Below are 27,132 nucleotides of genomic sequence, written 5' to 3'. Positions count from 1 at the left end.
GTCCATCAGCGCGTACGAAGTCAACCCACTGGCTGCGTTGAGGTCCGTGGCTTGAAAAGGCATGAAACACCACGCAATTTCCTCTTTTTCCGCGCCTCGACGTGCAGGTTCTCACTACGCAGCAGTTCCCCAACATTCTGGCAGGTATTGTCGCTCTGAATAATCGTACTCACACGCGGTGGAGCACAACGCAAATAAGTCGATTCGACACGATTAATCGCACGCACGTTTAAACACAGCAAGGAGAGCCATTAGTGAGAGCATGGCCTGGAGTCGGCTCCGAACACAGTCAGATCGTCAACGTCATTGTTACTAGCGTATCGTCACTCAGGATAGTATTTGTGGAATGTATCACACTAAACACGTAGCACTAATGTCGATGTCGCAGGGCAGTCTATTTTTCGTTTTTTCTCCTTAGCCTTTCCACACTGTTTGACATTGAATTAAAATAACCTTCACATGACGGATGCCATTCAAATTTGGCCCAGAAGATTTAAGCATACCAAGGGATTGAATGATGGGCACGTCTCGATCTTGAAATATGATGTCAGTGCTCCTTTAAGACATCTTTAGCCGAGCATTTACGATCAGCCCTGGTGATACATGCAAATGCAAGTGATTTACGTAGACCTAGAAGGAACTGCAATGCACATGCACAGAACTGTCAAGAAAGCGGCGCAACATGGAACACACGTCTCTCTCAACTTACGAAGTCAACTTAGTGGAGCAAGAAGGTGCGTCCACTTTGTTCCACTGTCGATTCGCAGCGAATCTGACCACGTCTTGGCAAGACTCATTCATCCAAAGGGCAACACGTACGCAGTTCCTTGCACTGTGTCGGAACACTATGAATTCAAGGGGCTGAGCACAAGCAATGCTCAGCTAAAAGTATCTACAGTCTGCCAATACAATCCCACCTGCTGCACATTTGGGTTCGTTTGCCACACAGTTGCGATCACATTGCAAAGGTGAGAGCAATCTATTTTTTTATTGTCTCCTACACAAAAACACTGCAAGGGATCCTAATCCTGGACTTAGGTCTCTGGTTCGTGTACCTTGGTGTATGGGTTAGCGCGGCATTTCATGCGCTGCCGAAGAATCTCAGATTGATTGAAATATTTTCACTGACTGAAATGAGTAAATTGCGCAAATTTGCAATTGTTCAATTGTGCAAATGTCAGAAGCCACGCAGGAAGGAGTGCGTGGCTGAGATCTGCTCCCCCAGTTGCTACAATGATCCCAGCAGCTCAAAAAAAAAAAAACAAAGCATCTGCTTTTTCAATCAGGCTTCCTTAATTACACAGTTAATTGTCACTTTATTTGAGTAAACTTGTGCTCTACTTTCATATGTGTCCAATATTAACTATTAACTTGAATCAGAACCTTAAATTTTCTGCCACATTTATTTATTTTCAAACAACTTTCCTGAATATTCAGAAAACTGAGTAAGTGGCTTACCAGAAGTGCTGGGAATAGAAACAGGAGTGTCACGCAGTGCTCGTGCCGCTGAAATATTCTAAAGCGCCTGCTCTATCTGGCACAATAGTGTTTGGCAGACGCATTCACAGAAGCTCCGACTGCAGACTGGCGCTGTTTTCTGACAATGTTCCCAGAACTTCAGGGCCCCATAATGCAAGGTAACTGGACTGACTGATTGATATGTGAGGTTCAACGTTCCAAAACCAGCATTTGATTATGAGAGGCGTCGTAGTGGAGCGCGTCGGAAATGTCGACCGACTGGGGTCCTTTAACATGCATCCTAATGTGAGCACACGAGCCTATACAGCATTTTCGCCTCCAGCGAAAAATGCAGTCACCGCATCCGCAATTCGAGCCCGCGACCTGTGGGTCACCAGCTGAGTGAGTACAGTAACCACTATATCACCGCGGCGGGACCAAGATAACCGATGATGATGTTTGATGTTTTGTGGCACAAGAGCCATTTCACAGCCAAAGAGCGCCAGTTAATCTTACTAAAGATATGGACAATTATTGTGATAAGCGGCTGTATAAGGGCCATAAAATTCCTCGCGGTAAGGCAGGTGAAAACATACAAGTAATAAAATCATGACCATGCCGTGAAAGGTGTGTGTGGTGTGAATAGATGACAAAAGCTCGTGATAATAGAAAACGATGGTGGACATGTATGGCATAAGCACAAGCGCCTCACTCGTTACCCTTGCCTCCAAGGGCCGTGGGGCAAGTGCTTTGTTGTGTAGCCACCACAGCGAAAACCTCTCTGGAGAGGTTGTGCTACAGAATGCCCGGGTATATGATATGAAAACTACGAATTTCTTTTAAAAACGCTAACAATGATTTATGACTAAAAAGCGGTTCCCTACCAACGAACATTGCAGGGTGTAAAGGTGTATGTTGTCAGTAGGGTAATGGAAAGTGTTGTTTTCTTAGAGTTTCTAACTGTTTGCACTGGATTAACATGTGAAGAACTGTTAATGCTTCACCACATCTGTCACACAATGGTGGATCGCCACTGGACAAAAGATATTTGTGTCGTGTATGTGTGTCCTATTCTGAGCCTCGTTAGTATTACCTCTGTATGGCGCGATTTTGATACCGGCAGCCAATGGCCAAGGTTTGGCTTAATAATGTGTAGTTTGTTTTGTGTGTGTCTATCCCACTTGCTCTGCCAGTAGTCCCAGAGGTTTCGTTTCAGAGACAGCTTAAGATCACGGGCCGGGATTTATATGGGTGTAGTGGCAGTGCTTTCGTGGACGGATGCAGCAAGCTGATCCGCCCTCACGTTGCCTTGGATCTCACGGTGCCCTGGCACCCAGCACACTACAACATGTTGTTTGAGTGTGTAGAGTGTGCATAAAATGCAGTAAAGTGAAACGAGGACAGGGTTTTTTTTGTATTTTAAGAGTGTGCAGAGCCGTTACCACACTGAGGGAGTCCGTATAAACTACTGCTTTTTGTATTTGTAATTGCTTGATGTGTTTATCCGCCACAAGTATCGCATAGGCTTCCGCTGTGAAGATACTTGTGCCTGGATGTAGAGGGCCAGCATCCGAAAAAGATGGGCCGACAGCAGTGTAGGACACAGAGGAGTTAGACTTGGAGGCATCTGTAAAGAACTCAGGACGTGTGTATTTGTGTTGAAGTTCCAGGAAGTACCATATTTACTCGATTCTACCGCGCCCTCGATTGTAATGTGCACCCAATTTCCACGACGGAAAAAAAAAATTAAGACATCGATTGCAACGCGCACCCATTTTTCTTGTCGGCCCGCACGATCGCACCATTCCAAAAAACGACTCCTTTCGGGTGCGTCTTCCATTTAAATATGAGGTACAGGGGAAAGCTTGTGCCCATCTGACATGTAACAGAGCATTGCCGTCACTGTAGTTTTACCGTGAACCGACGTCAGCACGCCAACTTGCTTCGCCTTCTTCTTCTCGACGGTTGCGGTGCCAGGCATATCGAAGTAAAGAGGCGCCTGATTGGCATTCCCGATTTGCCCAAGCAGGTAGCCGTTGTTGTGCCGAAAGTTTAGGAAGAACCTGTGAAAACTGTGAAGCTTTTCATCGTACTTCTCCGCAGAACTTTTCGCATATGCCCGTTCACTTTCGGAGGGAAAAGCCTTTCCTCTTCATAAAGTTAGTCAGCCAGCACCTGCTCGCTTTGAACTGGCTCAGCGTTAGCCCTTTTTCTAAAGCTAACTGCATAGCCCGCAGTTAGAGCAGTTCTGTCGTCACGGGCCGCTGTGCCACTCGCTGCTCAAGCACATACTCCGCGAGCAGCTCTTCAATTTGCGGAAACATACCCTGCTGTGGTCCACTGAAGCCTTTGCATGAATCTTTGACAATCTTCTGTGTTTGTTTCAGCTAGTCCCACACGCACGTTTCGGGAACTCCGAACGACCGCGATGCGGCCCGATTTCCGTCTGTTTCGGCACATGCGATGACTTTTCTTTTAAAAGCGGCATCGTGGTGCACTCGTCGAGTTTCTGGAGACGGCCCTTCCATGCCGTCGATGCTAATGAACAACAAGATGACGAACTCCTCAGCACACGTACGAATTGCCGCACATGGTAAACACATAGGCAGAAATGGCCAACGCGCGTAGAGGGCGACCATTTTAAAAATGCCGATCGCAATAGAATGACCGTATTCATTTTTTTTCGTACTCGATTCTAATGTGCATGCGATTTATGAACTCGCTTAACCAGAAACAAGGTGCGCGTTAGATTCGAGTAATTACGGTATGTTCGGATATGGGCAATAGGCGCATGTTTTGTAACTTGTAGAAAAGACACATCGCAGTCTATAGTCTGCCACTGCCACGGTGGCGGGCATGCTACAGGAGCCATAAAACTGTCTTCAAGTGACACTCCAGTTTCCTCAGATAGACCCCTCAGGCGAACTGAGAAGGGCTGCCTCATTGAAGGCCTGTTTTGAAACAGAATGGAGCTCGACAAATCATTAATAGTAGAGTATGAGGGGTGCTTCTTGTCACCTTAAGGAAATATACAAAGGATATGTAAGTTCTCTGCAGATGAAGCGACCAATCATTTGACTCAACGTAAAGGCTTTCTACGAGCTGGTGCGAAAAGCACCCGTAGAACGGCGGATGCCCAAATGGTGCAAGGGGTCCAGCATCTTCAAAGCACTTTGAGTCGCAGACTGATAAACAACTGTTTCATAATCTAAGCGGGTGCGAATAAGGCTTCTATACAGATTCATGAGACATTGCCTGTTACTACCCCACGTAGTACGTGACAACACTTTTAAAACATTCATGGCTTTTAAACATTTTGTTTTTGAATACTTGATGTGCGGTAAGGTCACAACTTGTTGTCCAAGATTAAGCCTAAGCATTTATGCTCCGCATTAACAAACAAACGTTGACCGTTCAGTTCAATGTCGGGTTCTGAGTGCATACCTCTCTTTCAGGAGCACAAGACACATGTGCTTTTTTGTGGGTTCAGTCGGAATCCGTTTTCCTCGGCCCATTTGGAGACCTTGTTTAAACCTAACTGAACCTGCCGCTCACACATTGCCAGATTGCAAGATCTAAAGCCAAGCTGGACGTCATCGACATATGTACAATAAAATATATTGCGAGGGATGGACAAGCGCAAGGAATTCATTTTGATGAGAAAAAGTGTGCAGCTAAGTACACCACCTTGCGGCACGCCTGTTTTCTGGACAAATGTTTGGGAAAAAACGCTGCCCACTCGGACACGGAATGTCCGGTTTGACAGGTAACTTTCGATTATGTGAAACATTCTTCCGCGCACGCCAAGGTGGGACAGGTCTCTTAGAATTCCAAAGCCCCATGTTGTATCATAAGACTTTTCGATATCAAGGAACACCGAGAGAAAATATTGTTTATGGACGAAGGCGTTTCTGATCTGTGCCTCGATACGAACAAGGTGGTCTGTGGTGGATCTACTCTCTCGAAACCCGCACTGAAATGGGTCGAGCAAATTGTTTGTTTCAAGGAAATGTACAAGTCGGCAGTTTATCAGTTTTTCGAAGATTTGCACAAGCAGCTTGTAAGTGCAATAGGCCTATAACTCGAAGCTAAAGAAGGGTCCTTGCCCTCTTTCAAAGTGGGAATAACAATAGCCTCTTTCCAGGTGGTAGGGATAGTGCCAGAAAACCAGATAGCATTGTACAAACAAAGTAAGGTTTTTCGTGTTTCGATTGGTAGGTTTTTTAACATTTCATACACCACACAGTCAGAGCCTGGGGCAGAAGTACTGCAGGAGTTTAGAGATGTTTGGAGCTCAGCTAGACTGAAAGCTTGGTTATATGCCTCGTATCTAGTGCATTTCTGTTCGAGTTTCTGCTTTTCTATTCTTGTTCTGTATATTTGGAAAGTGTCAGTATAGTGGGACGAGCTGGACACCTGTTCGAAGTGTGCACCGAGGAAGAGTTCCTGATCCTCCAAGGTATCACCCTGAGTGTTTACGAGTGGCAGTGTGTGTACTTGTTTTCCTGCTATCCTACCTACCATGTTCCAGAATTTAGCCTCCTGTGTGTATGAATTGATCCCTGACAAAAACTTCTGCCACCTTTCTCTTCTGGCCTGCCCACACATTCTCCTGCCTTGAGACTTTATTTTCTTGAACGTGTCAAGATTTCCGGCTGTCGGTGAGTTCCGAAGCAACCTCCATGCTCTGTTTTGCTGTTTGCGCGTGTTTCGGCATTCAGAGTTCCACCATGGCACACGCCGTTTTCCAGGGTGTACATTTGTTTGTGGGATGCATTTTGTTGCAGCATCAATCAAAAACGCTGTGAAGTAGTTGACAGCAACATCAATGTTCAAAGTACATATGTCACTCCAACCTAGACGAACAATGGTATAAAACTGTTCCCAGTCGGCTCTGTTTATGAGCCATTTGGGAACACGTGGTGGACACTCAGTTGCTGTAGTTGAGCTCAAAATTACGGGGAAGTGGTCACTTCCGTACCGATTACTGACGACTTTCTACTGGAGTAGAGGCACAAGAGATGAAGATACTATGCTTTGGTCTATGGAGGAGTAGGTGTTTTCAGCGAGATTATAATAGGTTGGTTCTTTTCGATTTAGGAGACACGCGCTCAACGAGAGAAGGAACTGCCCAATCAGTCGACCTCGTGCGTCGCACCAAGAGTCACCCCATAGCCTGCTATGCGCATTAAAGTCTACAAGGGGAACATAAGGCTCCGGAAGTTCATCAATCAAAGAGTGTAAATCACGTTTTTGCAGCTGATAGCTAGGAGGAATGTAAATAGTGCAGATTGTGATCAGTTTATCAAAAATAACCGCTTGAACAGCCACTGCCTCAAGGGATGTTTGGAGTTGTAAGTGTGTGCATGCAATTCCTTGATTCACTATGATGGCAACACCTCCGGATGATGTCATGGCATCATCGCGGTCCTTTCGGAAAATAACGTATTTACGAGGAAATTTGTGTGTTTTGAATTAAGGTGTGTTTCTTGTACACACAGCACTTTTGGTGAGTGTTCGTGTAAAAGTTCTTGGATGTCGTCAAAGTTTCTGAGAAGGCCCCTGACGTTCCATTGTATAATTTGAGTGTTTATAATGAATGTAAAATAGTGCTCTGTGTACGAAAAGCGAGTGGCTGTTTAGATGGGGAGTTTAAGTTCACGTAACAGGGCCGTCACCAGGCCCTGTTATCTTCTTTTCTGTTATCTTGGCGCGCTCTAAGGAGCCACGCCACTCTTTCGGCACCAAGGGTACCGACGTATCCATTGCCTCCTCGGAGGCACTGGCTGCCCGCACGTGCGGGCTGTTAGTTCGAATTTTAGGCCTCGCCTGGTCTGGTGAGGCCTTGAGACCTGAGGACTCTGGAGTCTCCGATCTCTGTTTGGGAGTAGGCGGTGTAGCCTGGACTACAGCCGCCTTGGGGGCAGATGCCACAACTGCCGGCTTGGTATGCGCGGGCCGAAGGAGTGGCAAGGGCTGGTGCGGCGGTGTCCCCTGATGCGCCGCATCAGCGTATGTACCGTATTTACTCGATTGTACCGCGTCCTCGATTGTAACGCGCACTCGGTTTTCACAACGAAAAAAAAAAGTAAGACATCGATTGCAATGCGCACCCATTTTTCTCGTTGGCCCGCACGATCACACTACTCAGGAAAACGACTCTTTTCGGGAGCGTTTTCCGTTTAAATATGAGGTACGGGGGAAGCTTGTGCCCATCTGACGTGCAACGGAACATTGCCGTGACTCTTGTTTTACCGTGGCCTGATGTCAGCATGTGAACTTGCTTCGCCCCCTTCTTCTCGACGGTTGTGGTGCCAGGCATGTCGAAGTAAAGAGGCGTCTGATCGGCATTCCCGATTTGCCCAAGCAGGTAGCCGTTGTTGTGCCGCAAGTTTAGGACGAACCTCTGAAAACTGTGAAGCTTTTCTTCGTACTCCTCCGGCAAGTTTTGGCGCATGCCCGTTCGCTTTCGGAGGGAAAAGCCTTTCCTCTTTATAAAGTTAGTCAGCCAGCACCTGCTCGCTTTGAACTGGCTCCGCGTTAGCCCTTTTCCTAAAGCTAACTGCATAGCCCTCACTTAGAGCAGTTCTGTCGTCCCGGGCCGCTGTGCCGCTCGCTGCTTAGGCACATACTCGGCGAGCAGCTCTTCAATTTGCGGAAACTGACCCTGCTGTGGTCCACTGAAGCCTTTGCATGAATCTGTGACAATCTTCTGCGTTTGTTTCAGCCAGTCCCACACGCACGTTTCAGAAACTCCGAACGACCGCGATGCGGCCCGATTTCCGTCTGTTTCGGCACATGCGATGACTTTTCTTTTAAAAGCGGCATCGTGGTGCACTCGTCAAGTTTCTGGAGTCGGCCCTTCCATGCCGTCGATGCTAATGACAACAAGATGACGAACTCCTCAGCACACGTACGCATTGCCGCACATGGGAAACACATAGGCAGAAATGGCCGACGCGCCATGCCGAAGCACGTAGGGGGCGGCCGTTTTGGAAATGCCGATGGCTATAGAATGACCGTATTCATTTTTTTTCCGCACTCGATTTTAACGCACATGCGATTTATGAACTCGCTTAACTGAAAAGAAGGTGCGCATTAGATTAGAGTAATTACGGTAGGTCAATAGAATGGTGCTACTCTTCGCCGTGCTTTCTTAAATGAAATGTTCTCCTTCACCTTCAATGTAATTATTTCTTTTTCTTTTTTCCAGTAAGTGCAGGAGCGTGAATATGCGGCATGGTTTCCTTCGCAGTTTACACAGTGTGGCGGTTGTTTGCAGTTCTCAGACACGTGGCCTAGGACTCCACATTGTGCACAAGTCTGGTGACCATGACAGGTATTAGAGCCATGGCCATATTTCTGGCGTTGGAAGCAACAACAAGGGTTTGGTATGTACGGCCTAATAGATGTCTTCGTGTACCCTGTTTGAATAGATTCTGGTAGTTTACTGGATGCAAATGTGAGTATTAAATGTTTCGTCGGTGTTTTCTTATTATCTCTCCTGATGATAATTCTCTGTACATTAGTGACATTTTGGCTCTTCCACCCCTCCAAATGTTCAGTTTCGGTCCAGTCAAGTAAGTCTGCATCAGATACCACTCCGCGAGTGATGTTCATAGATCTGTGTGGTGTTACAATGATCGGTACGTCACCAAACGTTGAGAGGCTGTCTAGCTTTACAAATTGTGCTTTGTCCCGAATTTCGAGGAGAAGGTCTCCACTAGCCATTTTGGTTACATTGTATCCAGCCCCGAGAGTTTCAGTAAGACAGCTGGAAACTACAAAAGGAGATACGATCCTGGCTTGCTTTCCGGTTTTTTCACAGTGAATGACGTGGAAGTGGGGAAATGTTTCTATTGACAGGTTGAAGAAATTCATCTCATCGGTGCGTACCCGCTTTAGGCCGGTACGATCAGACAGTAGGGGGAATGCTCCATGCATGCCGGTCTTATTTTTGTTCAGCAACGTTGGCGGCCACCCACCACGGAGCCTAACAAGGGGACGCTGCAAGTTTGCAGGTGCTGAAAGCTTGCAGACGTCAGCCGTACAACACTGCCATAACCCAATGCGCCTAGACCAAGGTAGGCCATTTGCACAAGGTTAACCCTTGCCGCCATGAAAATTGAAATTAAACAGAAGAGATAAGTAGACAGGACAGACTAAATGTGAGAGATAAAGACGAAGATGTAGGGGAGAGAGATAGGAAAAGGCGACCGCCGATTTCCCCTGGGTGGGTCAGTCAAGGGGTACCGTCTACGTGAAGCCTGGGCCAAAGGGGTGAGTTGCCTCTGCAGGGGGGGCCTTAAAGGTCCAATCACCCGGCGTCCGCTCAACCCCCAGTATTCCCCGGACACGGCAAAGCCACGCACGACTAGGCGTAGGAGGGAGTCGAAACTCCCCCATTAGCTCGGGTCCGTGGTGTCGCTACGCACCAAACGCCTACCTGCGCAGACGCCCCTGCGGGGGGACTAAGATAACTGCACTGAAGCATAACTATTTACAGGACTAGTGTAAAGATACTGCCCACTTGTCATAAGAGATTACAAAAGCCTGCAGCAAAACAACAAATTTTGAGGAAGACTGTATATGGCTTGTGCAAAAAATTGCAAAAAATTGAAACAAAGCACGCTGATGGAGGCTGCGTAGCATCACAGTGTTCGCCTTCTAACTGGAATAAACAGTAGTATGGGGATGTGCTTCTTCGAGTTCTTCAGGCAAACTGTCCATCTGAAGCCCAGTTTATCATCCTACCAAGTCTTCAGATTTGACATACGCAGTGCAATTCAAACATGCACTACACAGCTGGCAGTTCAACCATGCAGCCAAGTTTTGCATGCACCTCATAATACGGCTTACGGGTGCTTGAAAACTGCATTTAAAATATGTCTACTTATTTAAATGTTTACCACTTATAGAGAGCCTCAATCCAGTTACTACGCTGTGGCCTCCTCCTGCATGTAACAATGTGTAATTATGTAAAAAACTTCATAGGCACGCTGTTGATCAATGACAAATATTTTCAAGTAGTTTTTGAATGCTGCATGGCTATTCTATAATTAAAAATGATGTTTATATTGTAGGTTAATGACGTTAAAACCACAAACGTAGAGCACTGGGAGCAAATATGCAGATTTTCCCCACGCACGCAACTCACGAGAAAGTGCTTATGACTTGCGCATAGCTCTTAAAGTCCAACTCCCGAGCAAAGTGATTCTGCTACACTACTAAGCCCTCACGTTTTGAGTCTATACGACACGATTTTGGGAAACGTAGCGATTCTTTCGATAAAGCTGTCATTTTAAGGACAGTTCGTAAACTGTGCAAGAAAAAATTCATACTTACAAAGAGTGCCTGTTGGATTCAAATAATAATTGAACAAGATACTATTTGATCTGATAGTAAAAAAATAGTTTGAAGATTTTCACACACCCCTTATAAAGATCAAAGCTTGTGAACATTCATAAGGATACAGTTTGAAAGTTTTCTCAGCACACTTTAACAATACAATACACTTTCATTAAACATAACCAGAAGGAGCCAGGAAAACATGTTAAATTTAACAGAGGTTTACTAATTTAGGGAGAGATAAAGGTGCAGAATACAAGTATGAAACCAATTTCATGCGTTCCATTTAGGCAGGAGTTCGATTTACGAGATTCCTGTTTACCGAGAGCCTGCTATATATATGATATGATTATAAGGGAGCGTAAGGGTAGCGGAGGGCTTCAGAAGTTTCGACCACCAGGGGTTCTCTAACGTACCCTTATATCTAACCACATTGGCCACAAGCATTTTAGCCTCCATCAAAATGTGACTTCCACGTCCAAGATGCAATGTCGTGGCCTGCTGGTCAGCTGACTTTAGGAATACTTGTCTTGCCCTTTTCAGGAGCGAAGCAGCTTTTGCTCCTGGAAACGTTCGTCCCTTAACGACCGTCCGCCCTCCCCCCCCCCAACCGTGCATGCCCCAACTCTCCCCTCTCCTCACGTGAGAGCAAGAAGCTGGGAGGACGTGGGGTGGAGGAGGTAACAAAGTGCTGCCTCTGCTTTGTTTCTCCTCTCCCGTTTATCTGTCCGCCACAGCTGTGCACTCGTATATAACGCTGTGCACGCTCGCTCGTAGCACTCTCCTAGCAGCTCTGGGTGTTCACTTTGTGGCACACCCACGGTAATACACACAAATGGGCAAAGGGGTAACATAAGCGGTACACAACATAAACACAATTTTACACACAAATGAAACATACATGGAAACATACAAATGGAAACAAAAGTGAACACCAGTGCTTCTTCGCATCCCCGCATGGTTCCCTTTGGTGGGAGGTGGCGTACATTTTTTTACTATGTTGTAGACCCCTTAAAATTCTACAAAATCAACTAAGAATACGTGCGCTCATCCCAACAGTGCAGGGTTTCCCTTTGCATTGGCTGTGATCCCCGTCAATCGCTGCTTACCGGTTTGGCTTCCCGGATCGGAGCCGTTCTCCTGGATGGACAGCCGACCCGAAAGCTCCGAGAGGCCCTCATCGCTGCGAAAGCGCGACGGGTTCAGAGTTGACGAGAGGCGGCGGCGAAGCTTTTTCATTGCAGAGCATCCCGCCGGCCAGCCACTTCGGGAGACGCACAGGGTTCCTCGTGGTCTCCAAGCCAACGCTGTCACTTCTCACCGCCCACCATCACAAGCCGGCTATCTGCGTTTGGCAGCAATAACTGGCTAAGAAAACACTACACTTACTAGTGTGAAACCTACAGATGCGACCTGCCACAGCGGTCCATTTGTTACGGTACCAGATCACTGACATGAAAGCACTTGATTAAAATCCCAGCAGTGGGAAGCTGCATTTCGATGGCGGCAAAACACTAGAGGGTGACAGATCTAGGCTTCAACTTTGGTGCATGGTAACCAACCACAATTGATCATTACATTATATATTTATAAATACAAAAAGTAATTATATATAAATATATAATTTTGTTATATCTATAGTTATAATATATTATAAATACATATTTAGATTTGCCCCTGGAGGTCCAACCATTTGACGTCGTTGGTGTGGACCTCAATGGAAGCAAGAAAGCAGATTTCTTTTAGCAATCAGCACTATTAGTAAACTGAGAAACATGCTGTAATACACGTTTCACTTTCAGCATTAACTGACACATCAGAAAAATATGCCAGGGCTGGCTTTATTCTTATCAATGCCACATTATGAACAAAAATTATGGGGATAGTTTTGTCATTTACAATTCAACGTCCTTCCTTGAGTCCCTTTGGTATTGCAAAAGCTACTTCTAGGACTTCAACTTGCAACGAGTTTTTCTACATTTGCCACACTTCGAGCAAGTTAAAAACATCTTGTAGAATAATGGAACACGAAACCACAGTTTCAAAATAATGATGTATCATGTATCTTCTCAGTTATAACGTACAAAGTTTCTCCTGCATAACTGCTTTGGTTATGTAAAAGTGGCTGAAGTTACAAGCTCGTAATCTGCTCTTTTAGTACAGGACTGTATCAGACGTCCCTGCTGATAGAAAATCATTAGCGAGACCCTTGCATCCCTTATTCATTTCTTTTAATTTTTTTTCTCACCTCCTAAGCTTACAGTTAAAAATCCATATTATGAGACGTTTAGTGGCAACATAAAAACAACGATGCTAAAAACCTGTGACAAAACATTACCCATAACTACTTTTTGATCAGACAATTTCTTTGAGAAGCCTCGTTACAGTTGTCTTAGATATGTAGAGTTACACTACAAACAACCCAAACAATACTACACTCCAACCAAACACTGGAACTTCAACTAGAACGAAATGCAACAAAAGAACAAAAAGAACTGTACTAGAGAGCATCTATGGCTATAACAGTCAATGATAGTAAGCTCTAAGCGCACTGGTAAGGCTGCTCCTGGGCTTTTGTATTTTACACAGGCTCAGTCCAAAGGTCACCTCTAGGTGCTATTTGACACAATTAACAACACCTGTTCCACCAGCGAATTGACATGCATGGCAGGCCATTGATGCACACCCGGCTTTCCCTAAAAAAATGTTAGGTCTTAACATTACACGAGAAGTGCTGTACATATTAAAAAGAGGGGGAAAAGGAGGGAGCTACTTTTCTGTAGTGAAGCTCACAACCTCAAGTTTCATTAGGAATGTTCACAAAAACATTCCCATTGTTGCCATAAACACACTGTAGAAGTATCATACTCAAAACGTGCAGCTGCTTGGAAACAAATGTTCACAAGGCAATGTAGAAAAACACTTAAGCAAAATAACAAGGCACTTTTCATGTTTGAAGAAATGTAACTTGCTGCATTTCTTCAAGGGACACTAAAGGCAAGTACTACGTTGCCATTGGTTGTTGAAATGGCAGTCCAGAAACCTTGTAGTGTTACTTTCGTGCCAAGGAAGTGCTTATTTTGAAATAAAATGAGGTTTAAGTGGTCCGCATCAGGTTAGAGCACTTCAAATTATTCGCCAAAGCGGAACGTCTCACATCACTGTTACCGTGCACAACCTTGCCCGGCTTTACTGCGCGGCCGCCAACACCAATAGCGGCTGAGGGAAAGTAGCGGGAGGCACAGCAGCAACAACGGCAATTCAAAAATTTCTCGCCATTCACTCTGAGAAGGCAGACGTTATTGGTTCACCGGGGCCCCGCTAGATGGCACGACCTGTCCAGTTCAACCAGGCGAAAATTGAACTTTCGACACAGCAACGTCCGGCAGTTCATTTTTCCATTAATCAAACAGAAACGAACAAGCAGCATTTTATTACGTCTCTTGATGCACGGAAGCTTCTTTATTTAAGAGCAGCCAGTTCAATTACTAGTGATTAATGGCATGTGGTACCTTTGACTTCATCGGGATCATTTTGTGAGTATCCTATTGTAGCGCATGTGTTTTCGTGCATTTACTTTAATTTCACGGTAAGTAGGGCTCTGCTGTTGGTAATACTGTCATTTTAGACGATCAACATTGAGCTTTTACTCTGATGCAAATTGTTATTTGACATTAGTGCCTCTGTAAACTAAGCATGTAGTACCAACCAGGCCAGCAAATGTTTTTACTACGCAACTTGTTGTGCAGCAACATTATGTACAGTTTTCAAAACGTGCAATTCAAAAACTACTTAATAAGAGTTTTGTTTTCTTTTTAAACTGCAAATCAAAGAAAATAATGCGTAAGTTCGAGCATGCTGCCTACCTGCAAAAACCCCCTCTGCTGCCACTAGAAAGAAATCGAAGCAAGACAAACAGAGCAGGGGTGTCAAATGTTTGCCAAAGTCACCAGCACGCTTCCAAAAAGTTGCCAATTTTAGCCAAGGTCGCTAAACGATGATGATGATAATTGTTTGCTTGGTCATTAGTTTTCGACTTGAAGCACATTAAGGGTTTGTTTTTCACTTAAACAATATTTTTAATCAATTTATGTTGTGGCGAATGAAGTTGGACTGCGCTGATACTTCCTGGCTACGCCACTGTGAACTGGTGCGCAGCTGTAGCCCACTTGTTTGCGGTGAACCGTCAGCCGTTCAACTGAGCCGGCTCAGCCGCTTTGCCCATCTGCAATTTGAACAGACTGAGCGCTCAGAACGGCCATACGCACACTAGAGATTGCAGCGCCGCAAGCAGCTTGATCCTGTATGCTTCGGTTTCATTTATTGAAGCTCATTCTGAGCAATCATCTGTTTTCAGTTTCTTAATTTTCTATGTCTGCTTTAGAACACAGAACTTCAAATTTTAATGTCCCCAAAAATGTCGCAAAGACTCCAAAGGGATAGAATTATCACTAGCACGACTGAGAAAACGCTTTAAGCAACTTTCTCGCTATGTTAACACCAATGAAGCAGAGCTTGTTGTGTTGACAAATAGATGAGAATTTTAATGTGTGCAACGAGCACAATTCCAGGTGTAGCCATCCTATTCTTTTCAACAAACTTTGTAGAGCATAGTAGCATAATACGTCACAGGCAGATGCAAGCCTTCAACAATGAACGGCAACAGCAGGCCTCCAGCACGTAAACTCGATTATACGCGCAGAGGATTGGGATCATTTCGAATGGATTGCAAGACAAGAGAGAAGGTATGCGGCCTGATTTGAAACAGCCCACATTATGCTAGACAGAAAAATGAGTGGAAGCATGTGAAAGGGTTTTAGATTGCAGACACACAATACAAATGTTTCAGGAGCTCCCGCAAGACATAACAGCCACGGATGGTGCCAACAGCTGCGGCTTTCTAACGTAGTTTTGTGGACTGAATGGAAACAGCCATTACAGGCCTTTTTTGTTTATTTGTTTCGTTTCCAAGTAAGAAGTATACGCCGTCTTATGTTAAAATAAAAGTAAATCAACTTTGAGAACTTCATCACAAACGGAGCACCAAAAATGACTGCAGAATAAATGCATTAGAGATGCACTGGTGTTAGTGTTTCCAGCTGTGATGATTGAGCAGCAGTCAACAATAAGGTTAACAGTGTTGCAGTTATGGCTCAATCTTAGTTTACTGACATAGACTGCTTTGCACAGCGATTTATGGGTGCAATGCAGTAGTAAAATTCCACGATCAGTACAGAATTACGTAGGCTACAAGGAAACAACCTTTAAAATCCATTGATGAAGCCAATGTAAGTCACAAGAGTTAGCATGCCGTTGCCGCCTTTGTTCGACATCTTTCAACCTTAACGCCAGTTGTGCAGCTAGCTTTTAAAAAGGCGCACCGCAACAGCGTGTATATGTATCTTAATACATCACCGAGTAAGACGCTCAAGGTTGACGCTAACAAGTTCACACAACCCAGAAATGTGTGAACCACATTTTATCTTCTGCACTGACGAAAAAAAGCAACATGGATGTCTCTTTTTGTCAATACAGTATGCACATTGAGAGAATGAAAAGAAAATCTCTAGTGTCTCACGTTTCACTCCTGTCTTTTTTCTTCTTCTTCCTCTTAATTATTACTTGAAACTCACAGGCGTAATATATATATTTTTAAATCTTGTTTCCACTTAGACAGCATTTGAAACCTTTCTCGCTCACAAGCTGCACGCACCTATTTGCACTGTAGCAACAAATACTGGTCTGTATTACGAAGTGTTCTTGAATATTTTTACGAGTTCGTTTTGGGCGAGTGCCATCAGTATCTAATCAAGATGCAGCATATCAAGCCCACAGGAAGTTTGCAAACATTTTGGCAAAACATCACCGAATAAACGTTTCCACAGTAACACAGCAGGGAACAGCATAAAAGAAAAAAAAACCGTCGCGATCGGAGCAATGTAAATCCGGTACTTCGACGATTGCGACGGAAGAGCATACTAAATCGAGTCCACGCAGCCGCTATCGTCCTTGGGTGTTCTGACAAAGAAAAAAAGAAATCATGCGTACCAGTTTTCGACGCCAAGGCAGCGATGAGCACCCAAACGGAAAGTCCGCGAAGAAATCGTTTTCTGTTCCTCTTTTGTTCGATATGTCTTTTTTTTTTCTCACCGCTGAGTCGACATCGCGATACTCGATCAAAACAAATTTTGCGAAACACCACGCCCCAGGATAAAAATTGAAAAGGAAGGATAGCAGCAACGACGTTGTAAAGTTTCTAAGCTCAATTGAGTAAAAGAGATAGTTGGGCGCACTATAGGAGCCAGAAATCAGATTTTTACAACGGCGCACCTGTAAGCTTGCTCAAAAGCGGAAGGTGATCGCATTAGTTTAAAATTTTGCTACGGAATGGATCCAATCGAGGCAGGTGACGTACGGTGTACGCTAATAGAAGTTGACTATCAAGAGGCAATCGACGACAGCGTAGACTTTCACAACAACAAACAGTTTAGCTATTTGGAAGACTGGGCGTGTTAACACGGACCCAAGTGAGAACACCCAGACACAACAAACGCCGTGGTGTCTCGCGATGTTTGCGGTGCCTTGACTTGAGTCCGTGTTCACACGTCCGCAGTTTTAGCCTAAACGTGCAGTGCGAGAAGTGCGTCGAGTAATTTGAGAGCCCTGAGCTTCGGCGAGAGAAACTGAAACGGTCCCGAGTTGACGTTGAGTCATGCCGCGGACACGACGCAAGGTGCGCAACACGGGCGCGACTATATATCGCTCGCGATTACGGGACAGGCGTCGTTCATTGATCGCGCGAGTTGTGCGTGCCGCTCGCGACTTTCTCCGACCGGGCGGGACAAACGCGAACGCGCGAAATCGCGAAAAAATGCGTAAAAACTAGGCCTCACCTGTCACACACCGATCGCATGCCTTCGCTCCAACCCGATTCCCGTCGTGCGTTGCGCTCTGGCGGCTTTTCCAGCCACCACCTGCTACGACACGTGACACAACAAAAACCAGCAGCGCGACTTTTTGAAGCTCTTTTCTTGGATCGTCTCGCGCGCCGCTCCGGACCTGGGACCTTGCCTAGGACGCTGAGCGGTTTTCTTTGGGATGTGCGCTATGGTTGTTACGGTGACTTCGTAGTTGACATTAGCGCGAATTTCCGGGACCAACTCGTGATGCGGTCAGCTTGTAGCTCCCGAAACAAGTGCGGTCAGAGAACGTGTGGGGTTTCGACAATCTGGGTCGATCGAGCTCGGCCGGGGTTCTGAACGCGCGTTAGTCACGCCAGTGTTTTCCAGGCAGACTTGAAGCGATGAGTCAGGAGCACAAAAAAAAAGGCATTAAAGCGTCACTTTCTAGTATAAAATAAGCCTACAGAAATGCAGTTTTATGAACAAAAACGAATACGAGATCGAAGTACCTCGCGTAAATGTACTCGAAGAACGTTCAACTTCCCAACTCCACAGAAACACGCGAAAAAATGTCTCCCTAAAAACATATCTCGCTGCGCCCACGCACAAGTTACGTAAACCTCAAACGGGGACAACGTAAATGGTGAAAGACATCATGACTACAGCCAACAATCAACGTTTTTTTATTATTATTATTGTCATTGATTCTCTCCCCGTAGCGAAATGTGCAATGCTACTCTATGCAGCACCCGAAAGTGCTGCCCTCTCGGGGGTTGCGTACTAAGCGTAAGCGCTTTTCTCTTCTCTCGACAGACGGCAGCACCATCTTGTAAAGCTTGCAACACGCAAACACGTGTGTAAGTTCCTGTAGTGGCAGCGCGACTCTTCAAAACAGTTCTATTTCTAACGCCGCTTGTTTCGTAGTGTGGTGCCTTCGCTTGAGCTTCACAATCAGTGCCGCCTCGCCTGCGAGGCATCGTCGACGATAGCCGAACTCGCCGCGCTTGACCTCGCCGCCGACGCCCTCATTCAACTGAGAGCTCCGTCGGCTGCCGTTCTCTCGGACTCACGTGCTGCTCTCCAACTACTCGCGCAGGACGCCCGCAGACCTCCGGTTGCCACGCGCATCGCGCGAAAGCTCGAAGCAGTGCAGGACCTAGGATGTGATCTTGTGCTGCAATGGATACCAGCGCACGTTGGAATATCCGGCAACGAAGTGGCCGACGAGCTGGCCAAAGAAGCACACTCTCCGGGAACCCCTGTGACTACAGCGGTGAGCACATTCGACGTAGCAAGGCTTCGCACACGGTGCTCTGTCACCGCTCGCCACCCGGACCCACGAGTTGCGGCAGGGCAGCCACCACGCCCACTCCCGAAAACAGGATTTTCGAGAGAGGAGCGTGCCCTCCTTCTCCGCCTGCGCATCGGCTGCTACCGCACGGCGGAACGGGTTCACAGACAGTCGGGACGTGGAGACCCAAACTGCCGTCATTGCCCACAGCCCGAAACACTCCATCACATTATCTTCCAGTGTGAGGAGTATTCGGACGCGCGCAGATCACTATTCGATGCTTACAGCAAACTGGGACTCTCCACCAGCACTGTTGATGTGATTCTTTTTCCCCGTGCGCACGCATGCCTGGTGAAGCGCGCGCAAGCTGCCCTCATCACCTTCCTGAGGACTTCTGCGCTATTTGAGCGCTTGTGAACTGAAAGAACATTAGTGCCTCCCCATCGATGTCCACTGGACTCGTATTAGTGAGTGCTACGGTTTTCCGTACAGTGTTTTCCGTACAGAGATTACGCGCTTCGGCGAGTGCTACACGCGCTTTGTACGACGCGCCAATCAAACCGCTGTCCTCCTCTCGATGACGATACCTCTCCGGCCCTTGGGAGCCTTCCTAGTCAGCTGTGCATGGCGCGTGGGGGCTTGTGAGTCCGTTGCGTAAGCAGAACGAATGACCCTCGCCTTTCTTTTCTTTTTTTCTCTCTTTTCCAATCTTTCCCTCCCTATATCTTTTATTCCCCATATCCCATTCCTGTGCTGACCTGTTGAGGTGTCCTTGTAAGGAGAGACAGTTACGGGTCGGCACCTTTCTTTTCTTTTCTTCTGTTATAACCACTTATATATATAGACGCAACTAGCGGCGCTCACGCGTGCCGCGTTTCTTGAGGACCGCCCCCATCCAGTGCAACAACACTGCTATAGTGCCTAGAATAGTCTGATTCGGGGCAATCACGCAACGTTGTTCCGCAAAGTGATCTGCTGGATATCTCAGAATATGGGGAGAATTCCTCTCAAGCGCGCTAATAGTACCTCTGATCCGTCAAACAAGAAAGCGAAGAGGACAAACTACGTCGAGCACCAAGAGAAGGTCAGTAACAGCGCTGTTGTTTTTCTACAAGCCCAGCAGATGCATACCTATCACTTTCAGCACTTCAAACAGCATTATGATTTGATAATACCTAATTCGGTTATTTCTTGCGTTATTCAGGACACTGTGCCAACCAAGAAGACCGACGCAAGCATGACTGAACCAGCCAAAATATTGAGGGAAATGTTGAACGCGTACGAAGAGCAAATACAGCGTGATGGGGCGTGCCTCAACCAATTTCAAGAGACGCTGGACAGCTGTGTAACAGCCATTTTGCCTGTTTCACTCAATCTAGATACAACACACAGGTGACATAGGTTTAAAAATACTCTAGCGTTTAAATACTACTTTCGCAGCTTATCCATGTCACATGCGTCCATGTCAGATCTAGACTCGTATTTTCGAAAGGGGCTACGGCGTCTCTCATTAGCATATCGTGGTTTTGGGACGTAAAACCCCAGATATTACTATGCTATCACTAGCGAAAGTATCAATTCGGTCGCGAACTCGCTTCTACAAGGATTTCTGTGAGTATGTTATTCAAGCTGTATGTTGCATCATGCCACATATACGAAACCTTGTGAAAATAGAAGGGTGAGTAGGGGGGGGGGGGGGGCATCTTTTTTGGCTAACGCATGTGTGTGCATGTAACAAGGTTTAATTACTTGACCATTTGTTCTTACGACGTGTCTCCTCACTAGGTTGATCAAGAAGCCGAAACCTTCTTGTGGACTGGGATAAATTACGTGGAAGAAAAGAGGAATGCGGCGTCGAAGATAGTGTCAGAAATCAACGGAGCTCTTCAACGCATCGCAGAGATCGACGAGCATCGAGAGATAGATCATCGAAAAGACGATGACAGCAGTCTGCCAGACACTCAGTTGCATGAATAAATAGTTCAATGGAAGCTGGTCTCTTTATTGTGCGCTCTAGAGGTCAGTGTCGTCATGCGCAATTGGAATTTTCTACACGAGAATAAATCACTTTTCTTATTAAACTGTGACTCAAGACGCACCTATGACCCGTATAATTCCAACGCGCTATCTTGGTCAAGATCCTTGAGGCAAAAAAGTATTTTCATTAACGCTGCCTAATCTAGTTTTCGCGTTAGTTATTGCTAGGCATGGTACGTTAATAAACCGCAATGACTTATAGTGACTTGTCTACTTAGTAAATGAAGTTCCTATAAATTTTCATTAACTCGATAAGGTGTCAAACATTTATATTTTAGGACGGCATTTTATGTCGTAAAGATGCTCCAAATCTAGAAAATAAAATTTAAGACGGGTAGCACCCCCTATATATCTGGCATAAACACCAGACGCAACTGATTTAATTTTTATTTATAGCAGCGTCTCCTGCGCGGCGTAGGAGAGTTACTGTATATGCTACTTTAGCGCGGCGCAGCAGCCAGCCCCACAGAGAAATGGCTCCTGCGCCGCGAATTGATTGATATGTGGGGTTTAACGTCCCAAAACCACCATATGATTAGACGCCGTAGTGGAGGGCTCCTGAAATTTTGACCACCTGGGGTTCTTTAACGTGCACCCAAATCTGAGCACACGAACCTACAACATTTCCGCCTCCATCGAAAATGCAGCCGCCGCAGCCGGGATTCGAACCCGTGACGTGCGGGTCAGCAGCCGAGTACCTTAGCCACTAGACCACCGCGGCGGGGCGTGCGCTGCACGAAAGTGACGTCACTTAAGAAATTATTACCTAAAGCTATTCAAATGCATAAATTATTTATGTATAATGCGTTAAACATACAAAAATATTTCACTAAACAGGTGTTTGACGAGTCTATCAGCTTATACTTGTTAATTGAACAGATATTACAAGTATTTTAAATACAGGAGGCGCCATGGGCGCTGCGGCTGCGAAAAGTAAACAGTGCACGATGGTAGTTGCCTGCGATGTGTGTTGGTGTAAAAACTCCGGCAAAATCGTGGCCTGGGCCTAGGGTGCCCCGAAGGAGGACCGGAGACCCTGTGTCGTCGCCGCTTCATGTGATTGCTGGGATGCCCAGTTAAACTTGGAAATTGCGTGGCCGTCCGCCGCAGCTTCATCTGAGTATGTACGCCATCAAGTTTCTCAGTATGAAGTGCGGATTATTGTTGTTGGACGTACTGCATTTTCTAGATTGCAATGCCAAGCGTGGTGTTGTCAAAGGTGAAAGTGTCCTTGCTGTCGAGTTTCGCTTGTCGCGAAGGGCAAGGTCGACGATCAAATAAATGCTTTTGCACAGTTCACGTGTGACTGACTGGACGCACATGCGTGAAACCACGGTGAGTCTGCGAAGTGTTTTTACGATGAATGGATGCAACTTCGCTGTAGTGTTCTTACGAAGCCTGTGATCTCCGAAGGCCAAAGCTACTGGACTGCCGGCTGTTTTGTCAAGTGCGAACACGTACGGCCGTTCTCATCCGTTGCTGCGTAAATGCTGCCGTATTTTCACAGGATGTGCGTGTTATTCAGCAAGACACACAAGCTGCTTTGTAGTTAGATGGGCTAACGCTGTCGGCACTTCCCCCGGTGTATCGTTTATCAAGTGCTGATCGCCTAGATCGTTGCGGTGGCACGTCAGTATTTTCAAGCGGCCTGCCGGTTACCTCGTCAGGGGATGATACACTGAGCGACATAAAAAAAAAAAAAAATGCTTTACGTTGCAGTGCGCCTTTCTGTCATCAAAACATAGATAAAGCGTGGAAATCAACATTCCTGACGCGTGTGCCGGAAAAACCAATTCAGCCAGCTGAATTTGACTTGTTCGTGTCCGTTTGCGTCTCGCTGATTAAGAGCATTGATTCGCAAACCACTTTATCATAACAAATATGGCCAATTCTGCAAGAGTCATGAAACATTCAATAATAAAGGGCCTGTGAACAGGACCACCACCAGCAATAACTCAGGCTGATGAGAGGCCGATGAGCTGACGCAAATGTTAAAACAATACATGCGCGAACAAAAAAAAGAAAAAGTAACAAATACAGCAAGAGGATCGAACCACTCACCATATTGCGCCGCTCTAACCAACTAAGCCACAGCTGCCATTTGGTTCGGAACGATTAACAAGCCAGTTTTGTGTTATCACGCTGGACCTAACATTTTTTTTCACGTTTGGCCGTAACTTTTACTGCTTCTATCGTTACGGTACCGCTAAACACTCCGGCTATTCAAATGAAGCGCCTAACCAGAAAAGTTCATGACGTCACTTTCATGCGGCGCAACAGCCGTTTCTTTGTGGGAGTTTCTACCTTAATTTATTGCATTAAACACACTAATACGTTAATGTATCACTTTGGAGCAGATTGGCATCGTCATTCGGCGCTTGCTTTTCGGAAGCCATGTATCACGACGCGTTCACTTTTTTCTCCGGTAGGTGACGCGTCAATCGTACTTAATTTCGGCAACGCGACTTTTGAAACGCTTCTATTTGTTCCACCGTTTCTCTCAAAGACCTAATTTGTTTCAGCTCGCGCGAAATTATCCGACGCTGATGCGAAACGCATACTTTAAATTTCCCACAACCGTAACGACGCGTAAAGTACCAGACGACAGCTTGTTGTTGCTTGGGCGCCATTGGCAGGGAAAGGACAGCTCCGATACATTCGTCGTTTCGAGAGACAGCAAAGTTTACTGCAACTGTTCAGTTCACTCGCTAACTCAACGCCAACGTACGCTTCTAAAATGAGTGTGAACTCTGAGAGCGGCCGCGACGAACCCCAGCAAGAGGAGATGCAGGAGGCGGGCCTTTCCTTAGTTTCCTACGATGCTGCTGAAACAATGGATTCAATTGCTCAGGTACCGTGAGTCGACGAGCCTTAAAGAACAGCGTTCCATTCGTGTTTGAAATCGAGAGTTTGACGGAAACCCGTCTGGTCAGGATAAAACACAATGATTGGAAGGAAGTACACCAAAATAAAAGATTAAAAGAAGTAACGTTTCATGGAAGCTAATTTTTTATTTGGTCGTGGTGTACTTCATTCCCTTCATCAACGCCATTCATGTTCCTTTATCGCTTTTTTTTTTTCATGTAGGGCCCCAACGCCCGTCATGAGGCTGGCAGAAACAACGAGCCAAGAGACACCCAGCAGATTGTTTGTGCAGAAGTCAAACAAATTTGGACGGAATTAAAAGAGCAGTCTGAAGTGGCGGACCTCTACATATCCACCATACAGGAAACTGTTGGGACCAAGGTCTGGATAGCGCCACAAACGGCGTCATTCATTAAGTAGCTTTCGAATACCCCCCCCACCCCCCCCCCCCCAAAAAAAAAAAAAAACATAGCTTCGCATATAGTGATATATATAGCTTCAAATATGGAGTGTCCAAATTAACGTAGCAGACCCTATTCGAAAAACTCTAGCTCCTGCTTGAGACGGAGCGTGACTTAAAGCGAGCACCGCAATGGGCTTTGGGTCCCCTATTCGAAAACCTACCAATTTTTTTTTTTTTTTTTGCAACTACAACCGACTGTAAATTACTAACAACCATCTCCGTGCAATATAACAACTGCTCGCCGAGGAGTGAGTTGCCATGCGAGCCGCACATAATTGAGCAGCTGCACCTTTCAGCTGCTTTTTTTTTTCTAGGCATGCATGTACACAGGTGCAATTAAGCATGCGCAAATGTGTATGTCCTTTGAAATTTCGACCACTTGAAAAATACCCGATTCATTTTGTCAATGAGCGTATAGTTTAGCTTCCACATCTTTCCTACCCCACCATCACCGCGTCAGTGGAGAACCTGCAGCCCCGATTCATGTATAACGCATGATATGCATATGCACCTATTAGTTACTGGAACACTTTTCAGACGCATTGACATTTATCCCGTCTTTTTTTTCTTTTTGCCTCTTCGACAAGATGGCAGAGGCTGTGGAGGAATGCGTCAACACAGCAAGAGGATGTCTCGAGGAAAAAAGGAAACTGGCCTGGCAAGCCGTGTCGGAGATCGACGCTGCCCTCGAAAGAATTTCAGAAAATGACAAGATGCTGGATGCCGTCAAAGCGGCGATGGAGTCAACATGGAACACGCTGTTTTAGTTGGGGAAACGATGTGAAAGATGTTTGTGCAATAAAGTAATCGAAACAATAAGAAATCGGTTCTCCCTGATAATGGGCGGTGCAAGTGACGAGGAGAGGGTGCAGTACTCCCCTCACTTCCGAATCTTCGCTTGCCCCCCCCCCCCTCCTCCTACCATGGCATAAGTAACCAAAGCAACCCGCCTGCCAAAAGCACACAAGTGCTGAATGGGGAGAAAGAGTAGCATATATGCGTGCGCAGGATAAGGAGGGGAGAAGGCGAAGGTTGTGAAAACTATTCTTACACCGTGTGTCAAAGTATAGGGTGGACTTCGTGCCCCCTATAAGGTGACATAGGGGTGGGTGTGCCCTTCCACCCCCTCTCCCATACGCATGCCTATACGGAGGGTAGTGTACGTTGGTCAATTCTGTATGGCACTTCACTGAATACAGGGCAGTGGAGGCCACAAGTGCTATCAGGTCGGCCAATCAGCAGCGAGCGCTACGAGTGTGTTTCAGAGACGGTTGATCGCACAATGTCGCCGACCCATTCCGCGGACGACGTCCTAAGGGGTTACAAAAAAAAAACGATAGAATAAAAATTATGTCCCGAAGAGGAAACTAAACCTCCAACAAATTATCATGGACGCAATAAAACGCTTATTAAAGCTAAGAAAAAGCATATATTCGTCTTATGACGTTTGACGGCTAATTAATTCCGGACAGACATTACTCCACGCGTTTCTTTGTGCTACTGGTTTACTCTAAGAAGCCTCAGTCTTCGTAAAGTCTATGAGACACACAATCACTTTCGCAGGAAACAGCAAATCTCTTTATCGATCGTTTGCCGAACAATATAGCTTTATCCGTAATCGGCGACCAAATGCAGAGGCTATGTTTGTGAGGCAGCGTTCGTAATAACTGCCGGCCGGCTTCACATCTGGAGCTAATAACTTGTAGTAGTGCGCGGAAAGGGAAGTTTATAAGTGGAGCGCCAAGTATTTTCTCAGGCGTCCTTTTTTCATTCAGAGGTCTCGCTCTCTACGAACCGGCCGACGCCTGCTGACGTTAAATGAGAGAGCATATGTTGTTGGGCCATAGCCTAAAGCACTGACCAGACCCATCCGTTGCAGCGCGAAAACGCGACACCGCAAAACTGCGCGCCCACTCTCTCCACAGGGAGAGGGCGCCGCGAGCTGAACACATGCGTGTGGTTGAACAAGAGCGGCAGTTTGGATTGGATGCGCTTCTTGCCACGGGGTGCTGCTACGTGGCAGCGCTGCACTTCGTAGTTTACTAACATAGAAGGGTAGCTAGTACAACAGCTGGTACCCGCATTAGCACATACAGGAATCCCAACATAAGAGAGCGATCGCGTTTTACCGTACGAACCCCCCGTGCAATTCCTCTTCCTCGTGTAGCGCACAGTGCGCTCTATGCCATGACCTGCTCTTCTTCGCGGCATCTGCTGGGGTGCCTTGCACGGAAGGGCTTCAGGGTGCTTTAAAGCACGCATCGAGGTACACTATTTGTAACAAACTGTTCGCGCCATCTAGATCAACGACCAAAGACAACGTGAAGCACACTTTTCACAACATCAAGCCTTTTTTTTTTCTTTTTACATAATTCTCGCACAGTGCGTTAGTCAATCAGGTAGCGTCATCATAGAACAGCGCACACGTTTCTTCCGTCTCTCCAGTGCTTTTCTCATTTACAATGTTCAAGAAAGGATTTTGCAAACCGTTCTAAAACGTACCTTCAGTGCGAAGTACTACTCTGAAGACTCCGTGAAGGCAAGAAAATCTCGTACATTACCCCTCTCACTTTCCGGTTTCTACACGTCCCTACACCGCTCGGCCACAGAACTGCGTTTGTTTGCTTGCCATTGCTTAGATCTGGCTCCCACCCACTATGAGAGATTGGCAATCGGTCAAGAAGCCTGCGGTTAAAGTAGATGAGATATTGGCGATCGGTCAAGAAGTCCGCGGTTAATGTAGAGTAGAGTAAAACCTTGAACTGTGA

At 46.1% G+C, this 27,132-nt stretch overlaps 3 protein-coding genes across 5 annotated transcripts in view; 2 read left to right on the top strand and 1 right to left on the bottom strand.

The window, feature by feature from the left end:
- The window catches only part of LOC119174571 (cyclin-dependent kinase 16), a 175,943-nt gene extending 158,106 nt beyond the window's left edge, over positions 1–17,837 (bottom strand). Inside the window, exons 1-2 of one of the 2 annotated variants that reach the window (XM_037425543.2) lie at positions 17,700–17,837; positions 11,916–12,151 (exon numbers count right to left, since the gene is read on the bottom strand). In XM_037425543.2, coding sequence (XP_037281440.2) covers positions 11,916–12,045 — 130 coding nt within the window. In that variant the 5' untranslated portion in view covers positions 12,046–12,151; positions 17,700–17,837. Of the gene's footprint in view, positions 1–11,915; positions 12,152–16,854; positions 16,966–17,699 lie in introns of those variants that run through there. The other variant, XM_075895415.1, reaches the window with a different exon arrangement.
- Positions 17,838–18,741: 904 nt separating this feature from the next.
- Positions 18,742–20,990, top strand: LOC142817251 (uncharacterized). Of its 2 annotated transcripts, none has more exons than XM_075894318.1 (3): positions 18,742–20,083; positions 20,204–20,391; positions 20,785–20,990. In XM_075894318.1, exons 1-3 carry the CDS (start codon positions 19,991–19,993, stop codon positions 20,822–20,824), a joined length of 321 nt encoding a protein of 106 aa, XP_075750433.1. In that variant the 5' UTR covers positions 18,742–19,990; the 3' UTR covers positions 20,825–20,990. The 2 variants fall into 2 exon arrangements, with proteins under 2 accessions (XP_075750433.1, XP_075750432.1); XM_075894317.1 differs by having other exon boundaries at positions 19,626–20,083; positions 20,204–20,344.
- Positions 20,991–23,475: 2,485 nt separating this feature from the next.
- LOC119173454 (uncharacterized) lies at positions 23,476–25,187 on the top strand. Its single transcript, XM_037424269.2, has 3 exons — positions 23,476–23,887; positions 24,124–24,282; positions 24,952–25,187. The coding sequence occupies exons 1-3, from the start codon at positions 23,774–23,776 to the stop codon at positions 25,129–25,131; spliced, it is 453 nt and encodes a 150-aa protein (XP_037280166.2). The 5' UTR covers positions 23,476–23,773; the 3' UTR covers positions 25,132–25,187.
- The last annotated feature ends 1,945 nt before the right edge of the window (positions 25,188–27,132 follow it).

The sequence above is a fragment of the Rhipicephalus microplus genome, chromosome 5 (genome assembly GCF_043290135.1).
Source record: "Rhipicephalus microplus isolate Deutch F79 chromosome 5, USDA_Rmic, whole genome shotgun sequence".
Lineage (NCBI taxonomy): Eukaryota > Metazoa > Arthropoda > Arachnida > Ixodida > Ixodidae > Rhipicephalus > Rhipicephalus microplus.
This window is presented reverse-complemented; position numbering and strand designations above follow the sequence as displayed.

What these genes read in the sequence shown, in the direction of transcription:
- LOC142817251 (XM_075894317.1), top strand. Translation starts at nt 19,991, where the DNA reads ATGGGGAGAATTCCTCTCAAGCGCGCTAATAGTACCTCTGATCCGTCA. An exon ending in ACGTCGAGCACCAAGAGAAG is followed by an intron (nt 20,084 to 20,203) that starts GTCAGTAACAGC and finishes TGCGTTATTCAG; the next exon opens with GACACTGTGCCAACCAAGAA. An exon ending in AAGAGACGCTGGACAGCTGT is followed by an intron (nt 20,345 to 20,784) that starts GTAACAGCCATT and finishes TCTCCTCACTAG; the next exon opens with GTTGATCAAGAAGCCGAAAC.
- LOC119173454 (XM_037424269.2), top strand. Translation starts at nt 23,774, where the DNA reads ATGAGTGTGAACTCTGAGAGCGGCCGCGACGAACCCCAGCAAGAGGAG. An exon ending in CAATGGATTCAATTGCTCAG is followed by an intron (nt 23,888 to 24,123) that starts GTACCGTGAGTC and finishes TTTTTCATGTAG; the next exon opens with GGCCCCAACGCCCGTCATGA. An exon ending in AGGAAACTGTTGGGACCAAG is followed by an intron (nt 24,283 to 24,951) that starts GTCTGGATAGCG and finishes CTCTTCGACAAG; the next exon opens with ATGGCAGAGGCTGTGGAGGA.